At 53.0% G+C, this 18,480-nt stretch overlaps 1 protein-coding gene across 4 annotated transcripts; it reads left to right on the top strand.

The window, feature by feature from the left end:
* Positions 1-5,584: 5,584 nt before the first annotated feature.
* VASP (vasodilator stimulated phosphoprotein) lies at positions 5,585-18,029 on the top strand. Of its 4 annotated transcripts, none has more exons than XM_074314140.1 (13): positions 5,585-5,936; positions 12,453-12,624; positions 12,713-12,878; positions 13,931-14,036; positions 14,533-14,576; positions 14,701-14,939; positions 15,081-15,178; positions 15,703-15,754; positions 15,914-15,947; positions 16,159-16,204; positions 16,349-16,439; positions 16,992-17,049; positions 17,175-18,029. In XM_074314140.1, the coding sequence occupies exons 1-13, from the start codon at positions 5,932-5,934 to the stop codon at positions 17,210-17,212; spliced, it is 1,149 nt and encodes a 382-aa protein (XP_074170241.1). In that variant the 5' UTR covers positions 5,585-5,931; the 3' UTR covers positions 17,213-18,029. The 4 variants fall into 4 exon arrangements, with proteins under 4 accessions (XP_074170241.1, XP_074170240.1, XP_074170239.1 ...); XM_074314139.1 differs by having other exon boundaries at positions 15,911-15,947; XM_074314138.1 differs by having other exon boundaries at positions 5,586-5,936; positions 15,078-15,178.
* Positions 18,030-18,480: the final 451 nt, after the last annotated feature.

The raw sequence follows: 18,480 nt of genomic DNA, 5'->3' as shown, positions 1-18,480 counted from the left end.
GTGGACCTGGTGGGACTGGTGGCATCACGCCTCTGCTTGGGCCTTGCCCCAGAACTTCTCTGCGCTCAGCTGTTGAACACGTGTCTGTGCAAGGTCCTGGGGGCAGGGCTTGGGACCACTGAGGGGACGAACTTAAGGGATTTAGGAGGCAGGAATTTTAATCAAAGGCTAGAGTAAAACTAGAGGAGAGGTTGGGGCTCCACGAAAAGGGCGTGGCCTGATGAAATGGGGAGGGGCCAAAATACGGAGAGGGTGGAGCCTGATGGAGGCCTTGCGGCAAGATGGCAAAGTGAAGTGTTAGATAAGTGGGAGGGATTTAAGAGAAAGGGCAAGGATAGGCTCTGGGACACAGGAGTGGGCCCTGAGGTATAATTAGTACCAGAAGCAGGAGCAGCTAAACAGCAGAGTGGGAGGGGCTTTGGAGAAGGGGCGTGGTTCTCTGAGAGCAGGGTGAGAAGTGAAGGGGAGTCATCTAAGGGATTGGTCCTAGTGAGAGGGATTGGTTTAGACTGGCAGATGGGCAGGACTTGAGAGAAATGGACAAAACCCAATTAGGGAAAGGAGCAAAAGAACACCGGGATTGTTGGGGAGCTCAGCTTCCAAGGGCATGGAGCCTTGTGCTGGGGCATTCAACCAGGCTCTCCTTTCTCCACCTTCTCTAAGGCAGCCTGGACAACATGACCTGGTCCCGGTCTGTTTCTCGGGGGCCCCAAGGCCTTGTGAGGAGGCAATCTGGAAGGAGCAAGCACTGGACGTAGCTCTGGGCTGCAGGGTCGCCGGTAGGCAAGCTTTAGGAGCTCAGCGGGAAGGGTAGTCGACAAGCAGGGCACCCGAGTAACTCTTGCCTCCTTCTCAGAACTGTGTTCCTCTGCCTAGGAGCCTCCCAGATTGAACACGGTTTTCAAGACTCTGGGTGGCCTCAGAGGACATCCCGGATTTACCTCCTGGGGGAGGGCTGTATGGCAAGTGAGTCAGGGTAGGATGGGGGTAGAATGGGGAGAGGGGTGGCAGGAGGAGGGTCCCCTCCTGAGGGTCTTCCTCTGCTCTCCAGGGCCTCTGTCATGGCTGAAGGTTATTCTCAGCTCTGCCAGGCCTCAGGGGAGCACTGGGAGGTAAGGACCCTGTGTTCTTGAATGTTTCTCTTAGAAACATGTAATCCAGCACACCCTACCTTCTTTAGTGATGAGGAAACTGAGGCCAGAGGGAACAAGGGACTTGGCTAGTATATTAAAATAAATTCTCACTCCTGGCCTGAAGCACTGTTGGTGGGGCAGCAGAAGCAGACTGTGCTTCCCCTTCAAGAAATGTGCCCCCAGCAATGCTCTGTAAAGCCCCGTCATTCCAAGCACGACCCCCTCCATCCAGGAATAAGGCAGAAAAATTCAAAGAATGTTGCTAACCAGTCCCCAGGCCTGGATACACTGCAGACACTAGGTAATCTCTGAGGATGGTCTGGATCTTGGAGAGAGGTTGTGAACTGGACCCAGATAGTTTGGGGGCATTTGGAGAGGTCCAAATATGTGGTGGGTGAGGTATAAAGAAAGTGTGTAAGGTGGGACTTGGGGGAAATGGGAGGGAGAAAGCTGGGGCCAGAACCCAAAGGCCTTTGCATAGTAGAGAAGACAGTTTTGTTATTCGCACTTGAAGGAGGGCTATTGTTGATAGTACTCAGCAGCAGAAGGAGGTATTTGTGAGGGAAGGAAACCCAGTTCAACCTGGAAAAACAAAACAATTTACTGGGCCATGTTAATTGAAGAGTTCAGGGACTTAAGGCATGACTACATCGAGTTGTCAGATGTAGTTTTATTTCCTCTGAGTTGGCTTCGTTCCCAGGCAGAGTCTCTTCATGAGGTAGCAGAGAGTTGCAGCTCCAGCCTCACATCCCCCAAACCTAACATCCTCAATGGAGAGAATGTACCAGTTCCCCAGTAGTTGCAGCAGTAGTTTCAGAGCTGGTTCTCCTTGGCAGCACTGGGTCACATGTCTGCTCAAGTCACTGTTGTCTCTGACTGGCCAGGCTAGGGTCATATGTCCATTCTTAGTGCTTATGGTTGGGATTCACTGCATCCAAACTTGATGGTTTTAGAGAGGGGGAATTGTGGTCCCTCAAAGAAAAATAGGAGTGATGCTTCCAGAATATAGGGGAGTAGATACTGAGAGGAAAAGAAATGTACCGTCTCTTACATTTTCTGTTACAGAAGGGGCAGAATGGGAATGGGAAGGCCATTGGCACTCATTCAAGCTCTGCCTTAGACTTGGAGGCCTGACAGCTGTTGTCTTTTGGGAACCCTCTGCCCAGCTGGGGCCCCAACGGAACTAAGAAAACTCCCCTTCCCCAGCTACAGACCAGCGGAAGGAAGACGAGCCGATGGAGGAACCCCAGAACGCCTATTTCCCCTTCTCCTACTTTCCTGTCACAGAAAGTCTTAGGAGGAGAAGTTCCTCCCACCATCTACAGGGGGGAGGGGGAGAGGGGGAGGAAACCCCAAACCATGGACCTGAGAGAGTTCAACCAGTTCAATAACCTTCTCTTTCCATTTTTCATCTGTTTTGGGAGAAGTAGGACAGAATTTTTATTATTAAATGTTAATTACATGACTCAAAATACATTTTTCTTGTAGAAAAATAAACCCGCAAACATTATTTACCCAGTCATTTGCAAATACGTATGGAGCACTGTTCGTGGCCATCAACCGGGGGGACTCACTGAGATTCGTGCCTATTGTAGGGGCCCACCTAGTATGTGTGTGAGGAAAGAGCAAACAAGAGAACCGATAAATAAGGTCATCTCAGACACTGACAAGTGTCTCAAAGAGAATAAAACGGGATGCGATAAGTAAATCTACTTTGGTTTTTTAAATTGTTATTCATTTATCTTTTGAGTGGTAATAAGTTCAGTTGGTTCAAAATTCAAAGGGTACAAAATGGTGTACAAGGAGGTCTTTCTCCATCCCCTGTCCCTCAGCCACTCAATTTTCCACCCGGGGATGGATGCTTTAGACAGGGGTATCAAGGAAGATCTCTGAGGAGGGGACAATTGAGCAGAGACCTGACAGAGAAGCAGCCAGCCATGCAAATAGCCCTGAGAAGAGTGTCTCAAGACAGAAGGAACAGCCAGTGCAATAGCCTAGAGGCAGGATCGAGCTTGGCATTTTCAAGAGGAGGCTTAAGATCTCAATCACCATCGAATTCCCCACAATCCCATTCCCTATCCTATTGGTAACCACTGCAATGAGTTTGGAGTGGATTTTTCCAGAACTTTTACTCTGCATGTACACCCCAGTTGTTTCCTTGATTTTTTTTTTCATACTCTATCATTTGGCAATTCTTAAAAAAAAATTTATTGGGGAATATTGGGAACAGTGTGTTCCTCCAGAGCCCATCAACTCCAAGTCGTTGTCCTTCAATCTAGTTGTGGAGGGCGCAGCTCAGCTCCAAGTCCAGTTGCAGTTTTCAATCTTTAGTTGCAGGGGGTGCAGCCCAGCATCCCATGGGGGAATTGAACCAACAACTCTGTTGTTTAGAGCTCACGCTCCAACCAACTGAGCCATCTGGCTGCCCTTGGCAAATTTCTTTTTGACTTTTGTTTGTTTAAGTGCGTTTTTCCAGGACCCACTAGTTCCAAGTCAAGTAGTTGTTTCAATCTAGTTGTGGAGGGCACAGCTCACAGTGGCCCATGTGGGGATCCAACCGGCAACCTTGTTAAAAGCACCGCGCTCTAACCAACTGAACTAACCGGCCGCCCTCATTTGGCAATTTTTTTCACTCAGTAATATGTTGGGGACTTCTTTCATGCCACTTACACACCTCATTCTTTTTAGCTGCTGCCCAGTGCTTCAGACAAGAAGATGTGCAATGGTTTTCCTATCCATCCTCTTCTTGATGGACAGGCTATTTTCAATTTCTTGCCCTCACATCATTGCTGACATAAAGATCCTTGGTCAGGCTCCTTGTGTATATATGCAAGGGTTTCTCTAATGCAGGGATCTTGCTGTTTTGCATAGCACTTGAGCTAAGAATGGTTTTTACATTTTGTAGGAGTTGTAAAAAAAGAATGTGTAAAAGAGACCCTATATCGAATATGCCTAAGATATTTCCTATTTGGACCTTTGTAGAAAAAGTTTGCTGACTGCAGTGCAGGTGGCACACAGAGACACCACACCTCCCATTTCACAGATGGGAAAGCTGAGACCCAGAGAGAAGAAAGGATTTGCCCAAGGTCACACAGAAACTGGGGTTCTCATTCAGTTGGATAAATGTGTATTGCACTGTTGTTCTGGGCTTGGCTGGCTTAGTGAAACACAGAAATCGATGAAGTCTACCTGTGCCCCCAAAGAACTCACAGCCTGAGAAGACACACAGAGAAACAATTATAACCCAGGTGGATCAGGGTTCAAGGTCTCCCAGGGTGGGGTAGAGTAGGGGAAAGGATTATTCAATTCTGCAGAGAAGAATTAATGTTAGAACATGTCCTAGAAGTATGAGATGAGGTCAGGACAGCATCCAGGCAGAGGATTCTTCTTGGACAAAGGCTGGGAAGGTTGACTCCTTAACCTAGTCAACTGGGCCTTAAGAATTGTTGGTTTTACACTCATACCTTGCACCCAAGTATCACTGGAGTTCTGGGGGTTCAGGCAAGAGGGCTTATAGCCCAGATGTATTCCCTGCCTCCAGGCCTCAGTTTACACATTTGGAAACGTCAAACTGATGATTTCCCAGGCTCTGGCCCCTGGCTAGGGCACCTTACCCAGGACAGGTGGCGCTCTACGGGAGAGGCGGGATCGCAGAAGTGACGTCACGTGGGGCGGAGCCTGCGGGAACCACTGCGGAAGCCTTGGAGGGTGTGCGGGCTAAGCTTGGAGCTGGCCTGTGGGGGAAGGGGCTCGCGAGAGCCACCACTAGGGAGTATCTCCCTGCTTCGGTGCCCTCCAGTTGTGGGATGATCCCGCCATCCTCCGCGGGCGAAACTGAGTCACAGCGGGGCGTGCGTGGGGAAGGGGCCAAGGGTTTTATCCCGGAGTCCAACCCCCACCCCCCTGCGGCTGTGAGTCAGCGGCCGGCCGCGCCCCCTCGGCCCACTTCCTCCTCACCTTCCCGGGCTGGGCGGGGGGCAGTGATGGGGGTGGGGCCCTGCCCACCCATCCCCCTCCTGTGGAGGGGGAGACGGTTCATTCCTAGTAACCTTTTATAAATTGGCCAAGAGAGACACTGGGTCCGAAGAGAGGATATAAGGGAGAAAATTTGAAAGAACCTATGCTAAACCAGAGGGTCCTCCTCGCCCCCCAACCCCCTAATTGAACAGAATGTAAAGAAATGGAGAGGTCGATAGGGAAGAAGGTGAGAAGAAACTGCCCCCATTGAGATCCCCCTAAGAACTCCTATCATGGGAGAGAACTAGGGATCAAGGAAGGATCCCTTCCCGTCCACCAAGCTTGCTCCCTAATTTGGGGGTGACCCCAGCTTGCATCCCTGCAATAATGATGGGGGAGAGGGAAATAGCGGGTCTAGGGTTCCGCGTTGCCCTTTTAAGCGCCCTCCACTCCCCTCTCCACCTTGAGTAGTCCGCGGCCCCTTTAAGGCGCAGGGCATTGTGGGTGTGGGGAGTGGAATTTTGGAACGAAATGTAGCGAAGAGAAGTACAGTAGTAAGAGTAACATTGTAGCTGCCGCTGGCCGAGGGGGCGCGCCGGGGAGGGGACGCCGCACGCCCTTTCCGCCGCAGGGACCCCCGATCAAACCCCCACAGGCAGGAGGCGCCCGAAGACCCGCCCGGGCCGCGTCCACGTTCCCCTCAGGAAGCCGGACTCTATGGGGCGGGACCCTGGGGGAGACTGAGCAGAACCTGGATCCAACCCCGAACCTCTGAACCTCGAGCCAGGGGCTCCCCGGCAGCACCCACCCAGTGGGTGCGCTGCCCGCCTGCCGAGCAGCCATGAGGTGAGCCTCCAACTTCCTACAGACCCTTCTCCACCCGGGGCGGGTTCCCCGCCCCGCCTTTGTCCCCCTCCCCCCAGCTCGCTCCGGGCTGAAATTTGGGGACCGGCCACTCGGAGCCTTGGATTTGAGGCCGAACCTGCTTGGATGAGCTCCAAATATTGCCCATTTCCCCATGACTCCCAAGGCTCGAGGTGGTGCCGGTGAAGCTCTCCAGGGAGCCCTCAGATTTGGGGCGCTCGGAGGACTCCCGAATTTCTTAAAGACTTCTTCAAAAGACCTCCAAGTTGGCAGATACTCCCTGTAGGGAGGTCAGGATTTAGTCAGGGCTCAGACTCCCCCCAAATCTAAACTCGGACTCAGAGACGGATTGTGGGGGGCCAGTCTGAGGGTCCCTGGCACCTGAGAGATTGAGACGTAGACATTGGTTTGCAGGGTTCCTCTTTACGTGACGCTGGAAAGTCTTACCATGTGGGACCTCGCTCCTTAACTTCGAGGGTACTTAACCCCCTAAATTTGGAGGGGCTCTCATCCAATGGAAGAGGTTGTTGCGGACGGAGACAGACGTAGCCTACAGGGTCTGCTTAGGACGCCCCTCCCCCGCCGCTCCGCACTCCCCATCTGTTTAAAACAGGCAGTGCCTAGGACCGAGGGAGTGCTCTATGCGGAGGGCGGCTCCCCGGCTCTGGGCCAGAGAAGGGCGGCCCCTCTACCCCACCTGCGCGGCCCTGGGAGGGAGGGGGTGCGGCAGCTGTGGAAAGGGGGGCCTTTGTCTTACTGACTCACCTGTCGAGACAGCTGGTGTGTGGGGGGCGGGCCAGGAGCGCTGTGGGCAGGCTGCTTTCCCCACCACGGCGCCTCCCCCTTCTCGCTACCCCAACTCTCCAGCCATCGGAGCTCTGGGGTTGGAGGAGGGGGCGCCGGAAAGCTTCAAGGTCATAGTCCTCTCCTCCCGAGACCCAGGCTTCCCAGATAGTTTCAGCTATCTTCCCAGGAATTTAATCCTGCGGGAGGGGGGGGGGGCCCAGGTACCTAAGGATTTTGTCTTATCCAGGCCTCCCTCAAAACTCCTGGGCGCACCTGAGGGCGGGGCCAGTGCGGGCTGGGACACACGACTGGATCCCCTCATTCTCTCCTCCCCTTGACCCCCCATAATCTCTCCCTTGGGGCCAGAGCCTGACAATACTATCTCCCTTCCTTTACTCTCTCAGGGACTTCCTGCCCCAAAGCCCCCAGTTTGAGGAGGCGGCCTCTGGGGACGGCTGGGGATTAACCCCCTGGTGCCTACATCCTCCCACTTCCCCCACGTTCCCCATACCTCTGCCCTCTGACATGAGGGTGGCATTCCTTTTTATGACCGTGAGAGAATCCCCCTCCCGTATTTGTTTCTTCTGATGTGAAGGAATGGTTGGAAAATTTAGAGCAAGGGGGCACCTAGAGACACCCTCAAGACTTCCTGCCTACCCTTTCTCCCATTATAGCAACAGTCCCTTCAAGGTCTGTCTGGACAGGGGGCAGTTTTCAGGAGCCAGGCTCTCTTCACCCTCTTCCCGGAGGTAGGTGGGGGGACTCTTCTCCCACAACCCACAGCCCCCAGCCTCGCCCCTCGCCCCCACCCCCCCGCGTTTCCGGTCCCAGGGACGGTGGAAGGCGGATGGCGGATGTCCGAGTTAGTGCTGCCTCACTCACTGAGACCGTAAAAGGGCAGGAGCAGTGTCTGGGCCGGCCTCCCGCCCCCCCCTTAGCCCAGTCCCGGAGGCCCCGGCCCTCCCACAGGCCCCCTACTAATGGCCGTGGCCAAACCTCCCACTTCCTGGGGGGTGGGCAGAAGTTGCACTGTTCCCTGTCCCACAAGAAGGTTACTCCCACCTTCTGAGGGGTCTTCCCTGCCAGTAGTCACACCCGACTACCTGAGCTGTGCCCCTTCTCCAAAGACAGCTAGGATTCATATTGACCCAAGCCCCTGTATGCAGCTGGGGAAACTGAGGCTCAAAGAGAAAGGATTGGCACAAGATCCCTCAGAAATTCCTAGGCAATATTGAGGGAGGGGAGGGGACTGGGATCCTTTGATTTCTGGCTGGTTTAGCTGAGGACAGCCTTGGGGGCAGTTGGAAGAGAACATGTTAAGATGGAAAATTACAAGATAATAGTTCTTTTTTCTCCTAGTTTGACAAATATTTGTTGAGTGTCTGCTGTGTCCGGTACTCTGAGCAGGGATTCTGGGAAGGCGGGAAAGTTGGGCAAAGGTCTGAGAATCTCAGGGCAGAAGGGATTCTGAAGAATTTGGATCCGTTTCTTTCTTCTTCCAGTAATAGTAATTATTTTATTTTAAAAATAATAAGAGACAATTTAATCAAGCATCTACTTTGTGCCAGGCGTTGTAGTAGGAGCCTGATTCAGTTTAATCCTCACAGCAATTCAGCAATTCTAAGAGATTGACTATTTTGACGGCGCCCCACCGCCTGCCAGTTTACAGATGGAAAAACCAAGGCACAGACAAATTAAGCAAATTGCCTATTACAGCCAAAAGAGTTTGGAAGTGGGCAAGGCTGAATTCGAACCTAGGACTGTCTCCAGACTATTATGCTGTTAAAGAAAAATAAAAATAAAACCTTTAATGAGCTTTACAAATAAAATACATGCTTTCATTGTACGAATAGTTAAGATAATGGAGATACACAAAAACCCAGGTGGAAACCTTTACCTTCCTGTTTACTTTCGGGAAACTGAGTTTGGTCAGGGAGGAGGGACTAGAGTGAGCCAAACAAGCCCCACAGACCCTAGATCTGGTTTCCTCTGCAGGGTTGTTGCAAAGATTTATAGTTTGGAAATGTTGTGTATGTGTGGGGGTGATTGTGGGTCACAAGTTTTATAATTTAAGGAAGCTATAGGTTAAGTCTTGGGGTAGGAGTGAGGGGTGAAGCGAAGGGCAAGCCTCTAATCTGGAAGGTTTACGTAAACCGGAGTGACTATGCTTGATTGCCTCCAGTGATGGCAAGCTTTCTCCCTCCTGTTTTGACTTTCAGCTTCCTTGTATGGACCCTGTGCTAAATTCCAGGTCCTGAGCTTTAGGGCTTTTCTTATCTCTTTGAATCCTTACAACAAACCCAGTGAGTTATGGTTTCCAGGGCTGGAAACCATAGAGGTAAAGCCACACAGCAAGGGAGTGACTTGAATGCTCTCTCATCTACCTCATGCTAGAGTTTTCCAGAATATGGGGACTTGTGGGGAGGGGTGGGTGCTAGGCTGGCTGGGGATTAAGGTTCTCTCATGTCAAATCAAGTGTGTGAGACCCCAGGGAACCCCTGGAATCAAGCAAACCCTGTTTGAACCTTACTCCCCAGCTTCCTGGCTGTGGGATTTTCCGTTGCAGCTTTTGCCTGGTTTATAGTTTTGTTTTTTGAACTTAAGTGATGAATGAGTTTTTTATAGGTAATACCAGCCCATGCTGAAAAAAAAAAGAATCAAGCAGTTCTAAAGAGTAAACCGTGAGATGTGTCCATTTTCTCCTTCCTCGGGTCCCCAGGACCCCCCTCAGAGCACGGTTAGTCTTCTGAGAAGCAGCCTCTGCATATATCACCACTGCGGTGCGGATGTAGTTATATCCTCCCCACCTTTTTTTAAAACCTCTGATACCACTTTAGGCCTTGGCTTTTCAAATTTCAGCTTAGCTGTTCCCTCATCTTTAAATGAGGTTAAGAACTTGGGCGGGCTTAGGTTCAAATGGGAGCCCCTCTGCTTACTTGCTGTGTGACCTGGGACAAGTGTCTTCATCTCTCTTGACATTGCAAGGTTCTTTGTGGAAACTGGAGCTGAGTGCCTAGAAAAGTGTCTGGGATGCACACCAATCCGTTACTATCAGCTGAGTTTTCCTTTTTTTTAAACGTGGCTGATTTAACAACTGTTGAATACCTCCTGTGGGCTGGGTAGAATTCTAGGTTCTGGGGAAAGAGCAGTGAACAATAAGGACAAAAATCCCTGCCCTCATGGTCCTGACATTTTGGTAGAGGAGACAGGGATCAGTTAGGCAGGGACAGCTGCTACGACATGTGGGACATTCGATGAGAGGGAGAGGAACTTTACAGATGGGTCTCCACTTAGACAGCACCCAGAGGAAGGTGAGGCTCCAGGTCAAGGAAGGACAAGTGCATAGGCCCCAGGCAGGAATGGCCTGGCTTGTGGAAGGAGCAGCGTGGAGGCCGGAGGGGCTGGAACAGCGAGCTGGGGGGACGGAAGGGATGAGATCCAGATCACACAGAGCAGAAAGCCACAGATCACCACGAGCCAGGGGAGCCAGGGGAGCTTCCGAGAAGAGGAGGGACTTGATCTGACTGGTGTTTTCACAGGGTCCTTTTGCTGTCATGGGGACACTATGGCCTGGGGAGGGGTAGGACCAGCCTGGGGTCACTCAGCAGGCACCTTCAGGCCAGACCAGGGCCTGAGCAGGCCAGAGCTCTCTGCTTGGGAGAGCAAAGTGCAGCCAGGGTGGGGTAGCAAAGACAACCCTGGCACCTGGCCAGAGTCTGCCCTGGGTGTGGGTGGCAGGTGTGGGCGAGGCCTTAACCCTGCCCTGCCAGGGGCAGTAGTGGGAGCCAGAAATGGCCCCTGAGGCTGAGCTTGTCTGGAAACAGCACCTGGTGTTGGGGTAGGGCCCACGCAGTCCCTGGTGGTTAAGACTATGGGCTTGGGAGCCAGGTGGCCTGGGTTCAAATCCTCGCTCTGCTACTTACTAGCTCTGTGACCCTGGGGAGGGGGGCAAGTCACTCAACCTGTCTGGGCCTCCATTTGCATTCCTCACTTGCGAAATGAGGATAAAATAGTGCCCACTTTGAAGGACTGTAGTGAGAATAAAATGACAGGAGAAGGCTTAGGACTCCTGACCAGTGGAAGTGCCTGGAAGGAGGTGCCACAATTATGTAAACTTGGGAGTGTCAGGGGCTCAGCCTCCTGGCCTGGGAACCCAGAGCTGGGTCTGCTGAGGGGCTTTCCCTGCCCTGTCTTCCACAGCATCGTCGTCACACCCCAGCCCCCAGCACCCGCAGACCAGAGACATAGTGGGGTATAATTTCTCTCCCCGGAAACCTCTGACCACCAACTTCCTCTTTTCAGGAAAAAGTTTGATGGGGGTGGGGTGGGGCGGGGTGGGGCGAGGACTAGCACTTCCCCCTTGTCTGTGTGGGACCTTGGGCAAGTCACTTCCTGTCTGGGAGCCTGAGTTTCCTCATTGGGGGAGGGGAGATTAAACCTCCTCACGACTGCTGGGGGATGGTTCCAAAGGAATGTTAGGGTGCCTGTGAAGGATGCTGACAGTTACCAAGTGGTCAGTACATGCCAGGCACTGTGCCAAGTGCTTTATGTGCCCAGACTCACTCCTTCCACTGCCTGGGAGGTGGGGACTGCCATTTCCCCAGTTTGCAGTTCTTGAGGGGGAGAGTCACTTGCCTGAGTCACATGGAGTAGATGGCTCAGTGGGGATTTGAACCCAGGTCCCTGGATATCAGATCCTGAACTCTGAACCAATTTCTTGACCCCTCCTCCCAAGGCTGAGTCAGATGTCACCTGCTCCAGGAAGTCCTCTGTGACACCCAGGCCAGGGCAGGTGCTCCTGGGCATCCTGGGCCTAGCCCTGGGTTGTCACTGTCTGGGCACTGGACTGTCTCTTGCAGTGGAGGGTGGGGCTGGGGCTGTCTGGGTCACTGCCCAAAACATGGGTCTGACAGAGTGGGGAGTGTCTGCTGATGGCCATTGAAGCCTCGGGCTGGGGTGGGGGGACAGATGGATGAGATGGGGGGGCAGCAGGAAGTGGAAACGACTAGGATGTAGCATGGGCCCCCAGCTTGCTACAAGCCTGACCCTTCTCCCTGAGCCTTAGCTTCCTCCTCTGACCTGAGTGGGGAGTGGGGACGGGGAGTGGTCCCTGGCAGAGATAAGGAAACTGAGGCTCTGGGCAGGGGCTGGTTCCCAGTGCCACCTAGAGTTCCTGCCCTGTGCCCACTTCCAGCTCTTACTCCGCCCTTACCTGCATCTCTCCTGACTGTCCATCTCTGTCTTTCTCCATCTGCCTATCTCTTTCTCTACTGTGCTGCTTTTCCATCTGTTTTCCCTTCACCTTGTCTGTCTGTCTCCCTTTTGTGAGTCTGACTCTCCCTCCCTCCCTCACTTCTCTCTCCATATCAGCCTGCGTGTTTGTCCCTTTTCAACCTGTCTATCCGACTTCTCTCCCTGCCCCTTTCTCCCTGTCTCTTTCCTCATCTTTCTCACATCCCCAGTTTGTCTCTTTGTCTCCCAGTCTGTCTGTCTTGCTCTGTCCCACCTGTCTGTTTTTCCTTCCCAGTCTGTCTGTTGATCTCCTCAAGGGTCTGTCTCCCGTAGCCTTATGGTGTGTCTCTCTCATCCTCTCACATTGTCTCTGAATCTTCCAGGGGGACCTAGACGGAGAATGTGACCAGCCCTGGAAGGAGGGTGCCATTCTCCCCTCGGCTAACCGGCTTCTGTCCCTTTCTCTCTCCTTCCTGGCAGCGAGACAGTTATTTGCTCCAGCCGGGCCACCGTGATGCTTTACGATGACAGCAACAAGCGGTGGATGCCTGCTGGCACAGGCCCCCAGGCCTTCAGCCGAGTCCAGATCTATCACAATCCCACGGCCAAATCCTTCCGGGTGGTCGGCCGGAAAATGCAGCCAGACCAGCAGGTGAAGCCTCCCTCTGCCTCTCCTTCTGTGGGCTGTGCTGCCTACCCCCGTGCCCACCACCCCTCACCTACCTTGCTCCTCCTGCCAGGTGGTCATCAACTGTGCCATCATCCGGGGTCTCAAGTATAACCAGGCCACCCCCAACTTCCACCAGTGGCGTGACGCCCGCCAGGTCTGGGGCCTCAACTTTGGCAGCAAGGAGGATGCCGCACAGTTCGCCACTGGCATGGCCAGTGCCCTAGAGGCGTTGGAAGGTTAGAAACAGTGGGCAGAGGGGACACCGAGCCCTGCCATGTGTCCAGGGGCAGACACTTTACCACTTGGGGCCTCAGTTTACTCATCTGAAAAGGAGGTTAATGCATTGCTACTATGGCGAATTATTCTGACAATTTTGTGTGGGTTCCCATGTGTTCCCTGTGCACCTGATTTCAAGGGTATAGTACGTTCTGTGAAGTTTTGCACACACATACACTCTCCTGTGACCAACTCCCAGATCAAGATATAGGTATTTCCAGCCCCCAGAAAGCTCCTTCTGTGCCCTTTTGCCAGGCAACCATTGTACTGGCTTATGTCATCATCAGTGAATTTTCAGGCATCAATATTAAGAAAAAAACATCCAGTTGGTAGTTCTTAACTTGAATGTGCCTACAAATCATCTGGACATCTGGATAAAATGCAGGTTCTTGTTGGATTGGGCTGGGGTGGGGCTTGAGCCTCTGCTTTTCTAATAAGCTCCTGGCTGATGCCGGGTGCATGGACAGTGAGGCTTTAGATGACCACTGAGTATCCAGGAGCTGCTGTGGAACTTCAGATCACCAAACGACAGAGGTGTTTGCCTCCTAGAGCAACCTCAGCACCAGTGGGGAAGGGATTGCTTGTCTGGGGGCATAGAGAACAATATGGTGGGCAGCTCAGGTCCCTGGGAGCCAGAGACTTGGGGATTGGTGAGGAAGAGACTCTCAACCTTTCTCGGGTTCTCGGGCTGGGGATCTGAGTGGCTGGGCTAGTGATTAAGAGTGGATGCTGGAGTCAGCCTGAATTCAAGTGTTGTCCCTGCAAATCCTGGTCGTAGGACTTGGGGCAAGTGACTGCTCCCTCTGGGCCTTTGTTGTCCCACCTGTCACTTGGGCATCACCATAGCACCAGGTGCCCACACCCCAGCCCAGAGTGTCAGAGTCCCAGAGGAAGAAGGAAGTGGCACCTCAGCAGGATTCCTCGGAGGCCTGGGAGAGCTGGGGGAAAGTGACAAGGGCTGGGGCAGAGTCCTGGGGTTGATTCGTCACCCTTTTTTACTCTCACCTTCCAGGAGGTGGGTCTCCAGCACCACTACCACCATCGCAGCCGCCGGCAGCACCTCCCATCTGGTCTGTCCAGAATGGTCCCTCCCCAGAGGAGGTGGAGCAACAGAAAAGGTGGGGCCAGTCCCTGGGTGGGGAACCTTACCACTGCCAGAGTTCTAGGATGTTCCAGAACCCCTGACTCCTAGAGTTCAGAACTCCAACTTTTTAGTTTCCAGAGTGTTCCAGCTCCCAGGGGACTAGAAATTGACAGCTTTCAGAAACTCCCGTCTCCTGGGGTTTGCGAAAGTCCTCTGACACCCAGAGTTGCAAACCTTCTGACCCTTCAAGTCCTGGTTCTCCAGATTCCCAGAGTCCAAAATTTGGTTGTTTAAAGGATCTTGGGCGTGTTGTAATTCAAATGTTCTTGACAGTCTGATGACTAGAATGCTTGCATCTTGGTCTTACCCTGTCCCTGCCCTCCCCCCCACCCCCATTTCCTGAGCCCCCAAGGAAGAAAGGCACGGGTTGGGGTTAGGAGCCAGCATCACTGGAGACCTCAGAGACAGGCCAGAGGTTGCTGGCCATTCTTGGGGCCCGGAGTGATGGTAGCTCCATCATCCCTCCTCAGGCAGCCAGAGCACGTGGAGCGGGAGCGCCGAGTCTCCAATGCAGGTGATTGTTCAACTAGCCTCGGGAATCGAATCAGGGGATCTTCCCAGAGGAAGGGGTGGGCCAGTTAGACAACAAAGAATGAGGCTTCTCTCTCAGCACCCCTCCTTTTTTGTGTTTGTTTCAGGAGGCCCACCTGCTCCCCCAGCTGGGGGACCACCACCACCTCCAGGACCTCCCCCTCCTCCGGGTCCCCCCCCACCCCCTGGCCTGCCCCCCTCGGGGGTCTCAGCTGTGGGGCATGGAGCAGGGGGAGGCCCGCCCCCTCCGCCCCCTCTCCCTACAGCAGGCCCCAGTGGTGGAGGGACCGGGGCCCCTGGCCTGGCCGCAGCCATTGCCGGAGCCAAACTCAGGAAAGTCAGCAAGGTGAGGGGGCCAGGCATGGCTGGCTGTGGGGTGACTGGGGCCCTGATGGAATAATGGGAAATGAGACCAGAGTTGCCTGGAGCATCATGGGAGTGGCTGGGAGGCCATAAAGCCTCCTCCTCTTTGTAATTTCTCCAGCAGGAGGAGACCTCAGGGGGGCTGTCGGCCCCCAAAGCTGAGAGCACTCGAAGCACAGGTGGGGGGCTCATGGAAGAGATGAATGCTATGCTGGCCCGGAGGTGAGCCTGAGCCTGGAGCCCTCAGTGCCTGTGGAAAACTCTGGAAACAAACCCTCAGACCTGCAGTTAGCACCAGGAGATTCCTGCTCAGTAGGGCGAGGTGGAGGGAGGGCTCAAGATTCCCGCCTTTGTTTTTTTGGGTGAAATTTCCCCCTTTGATAGCCAGCTTTGGGATATGCCGGAGATTGCATTCTCCTGAGATGGCCGAGGTTGCAGCTAGCTAGTAGCCTCACCCAGGATTCTAGGACTTTAGAAATTACTGCCTCGGTTCCTAGAATCCCAGCATCTAAAATAGAACCCAGAGCCTTTAGAATTTTGTGATGCCCAAATGTGAGAAGCATAATCCCCCCACCCTACTTCGAGAACAGTATTCTCTTTAACTGCTAAAACTGAAGTTGTCTTAGCCTTCATGAATTCCAGAGCTCTGTACCCTAAAATCCACCTTTCTGGAGTTTGGGAAGGGGAATTGTTGAATGGCTGAGGGTGGACTGAAGTCATCTGTTTTTTGCGTTTCCCTCCTGCAGAAGGAAAGCCACACTAGTTGGGGAGAAACCCCCCAAGGATGAATCTGCCAATGTGAGTGAGGGGCTCTTCCTGCTGTATATACCTTCAACTTTACCATTTGGGTAGAGATATTGGGGAGGTGATGTGACAGGGATGGGTTGGGTTGAACCTGGAAAAGAGCCAGAGGGGTGGCAGGGGCTGGCTCGTGACACTTTTATTTCTCACCAGCAGGAGGAGCCAGAGGCCAGAGTCCCAGCCCACAGTGGTGAGTGAGAGCAGTCCAGCCACAGGAACTACAAGTCTCAGGATGCCCGGTTCTCACACATAAAGCACCCTTCTGAGAGAGTGTGCGCAAATAATGCTGGAGATAGTCTCTGAGATGGTTCTTTGAACAGGGGCTAATGAGGCTGTGGGAGAAAGATTGAGGCGAGGCATGCTTTGCTCCTAATCTTTCTAATTTGTTGCCTGTCCCCCAGAGCCTGTACGGAGACCCTGGGAGAAGAACAGCACAACCTTGCCAAGGTGGGCTATCAGTACTGGGGCCCCACCTACCCAAAGTGGTTGGATTTGCCAAATTTGTAGGGAGGAACATAACGTTGACCCCTGGAAAGGGAGGCAGGCTCTCTCTAACCTCGTTTCTGTCCCAAACCGCACCCTGTCTCGTAGGATGAAGTCGTCATCTTCATTGATCACTTCCGAGGCCCAGCCCTCTACACCCAGCTCTGCTGATGAGTCAGACTTGGAGAGGGTGAAACAGGTAGCCTGGGGAGGGGGCTGGAGGTGAGGTTTGGGAGCTACCAAGGGGCCCCAGGAAGGAAGGGGATGTGAGTCCAAACTGCCACTGACCTGCGGTGTGATTCTAGAAAAGGCCTTGGAAACGCACACTTTTCCAAGTCTGAAAAATGGAGATTGGATCGCATCAGGGATGGCACAGACACCAACCTCCTTTTCCAGTGCCCTTGATGGACCTTACTAATATCACTGCTCACATTCCTGATGAGTACCCAGAATCCTCTTCAGCACACTGGCCCCAGACATACATCACCAACTGGAGTTGGCAGGAGACTAGAACTTACTTGCCAACCCTGGTACTGGATCTTCTCCAGTACTTTTCTTCCTGCCCCAAGGATCCAGAATTCTCCCCTAGGTTTCTCCAGTCCCTCTGTGACCATGTCAGTGATGTCATCGTGTGTGGGTGGGTGGGAGGAGCTTGAACCTCCTTCCTCTGGCCCTTCAGTCATTAAGAAAGGAGATTCATTTCTTCAGGTCTAGGCACTCTTCCTGATGGGTTGCACCCCATTATTTTCAGGAGCTTCTGGAAGAGGTGAGGAAGGAACTGCAGAAAATGAAAGAGGAAATAATTGAAGGTGAGGTTTTTTATTTTAAACATTTATTTGTTTTGGAGGCATCGTGTCCCTTGGAAAGAGCCTTGTTTTGGAAGGGAAGGGGGAAGAGGCTCTGCCCCTGATCTCTGCCCCTTGTTTCCTTCCAGCCTTTGTCCAGGAGCTGAGGAAGCGGGGTTCCCCCTGACCACAGGGCCCCAGAAGATCCCGTTTCTCCTTCCCGCACACCCCGCCTGTCACCCTGCTTTCCCTGCCTCTACTTGACTTGGAATTGGCTGAAGACTACACAGGAATGCATCTTCCCCACTCCCCATCCCACTTGGAAAATTCCAAGGGGGTGTGGCTTCCCTGGCACCATGTCCACGCGCCCATACTGGCTGCTGATTAGCTGGGGAGGTCCCCACCCTTTGCTCCCTTTGGTCCTTCCCCTCTGCCATCCCCTTGGGGCTGGTTCCTCTGCTGGGGATGTACCAATGAACCCCACGGTAAGGGTGAAGGAAGGAGGGAATTTCACATTCCCTTGTTCTAGATTCACTTTAACGCTTAATGCCTTTGAATTTTTGTTTTTTTTAAGAAAATATATATATATATTTAGGTTTGGGGGGGAAAGGGAAATTTTTTTTCTCTTTGGTTTTGATAAAATGGGGTGTGGGGAGTTTTTAAATGCCATAGCCCCAGGCTTGTCCCATTTGGGGCAACTATTTAAGGGGGGGGGAAGTTCCACTGGGCTGGGGGTGCCTCCCCCTCCCCCAGGGACCTCCCTTCCCTCTGGCTCCTTCCCCTTTTCTATGAGGAATTAAGATGCTGTAACTTTTTGGAACCTCAGTTTTTTTGTTTTTTATTTGGGTAGGTTTTGGGGTCCAGGCCATTTGTACCCTCTTAGGGGAAAATTAAAATGGGGGAGAAAGGAAAGGGGAAGGAAAGCTCCCCTCTCCCACCTTCACCTTTAGCTTCTTGAAAATGGGCCCCTTGAGAATAAATCTGCCAATTTTTATAAATGCTAAGATTTCTGGAGTGATTTGAAGGGGTGCTCTGATGAGGATGGGGAGCAGGTGTCATGTCCGCCCCTCCCCCACTCTCCCACCCCCCAGTAATCTACCTGCCTCTCATTTTCCTTCTTCCCACCCTACACCATTTTCCTTCTTCTCACCCTGTACCCATTCCAGTTCCCTCAGGATCCTGCAGCCAGGGTGCTCTCTGGCCCCTCTGGACCTCTCAGCAGACCTCCCTCCTTCCCCTGCCTCTTACCAGGCCACTTCCTCACTCCTTTCCACCCACCCCCCCCAACCAATTCACCACTATAGAGAAAGCCAGGGTGGCAGTTCCTCATGGACTGTGTGGCCTTTGGCAAGTCCCTTTGCTTCCCCTGGACCTCAGTTTTCCCATTTGGGCTCGTAGGATGACTGACTGCCCACTTCCCACAAGAACCCTCCCAGCTTCTCTAATTTTTTCCCC

Source organism: Rhinolophus sinicus, linkage group LG11 (genome assembly GCF_036562045.2).
Source record: "Rhinolophus sinicus isolate RSC01 linkage group LG11, ASM3656204v1, whole genome shotgun sequence".
Lineage (NCBI taxonomy): Eukaryota > Metazoa > Chordata > Mammalia > Chiroptera > Rhinolophidae > Rhinolophus > Rhinolophus sinicus.
This window is presented reverse-complemented; position numbering and strand designations above follow the sequence as displayed.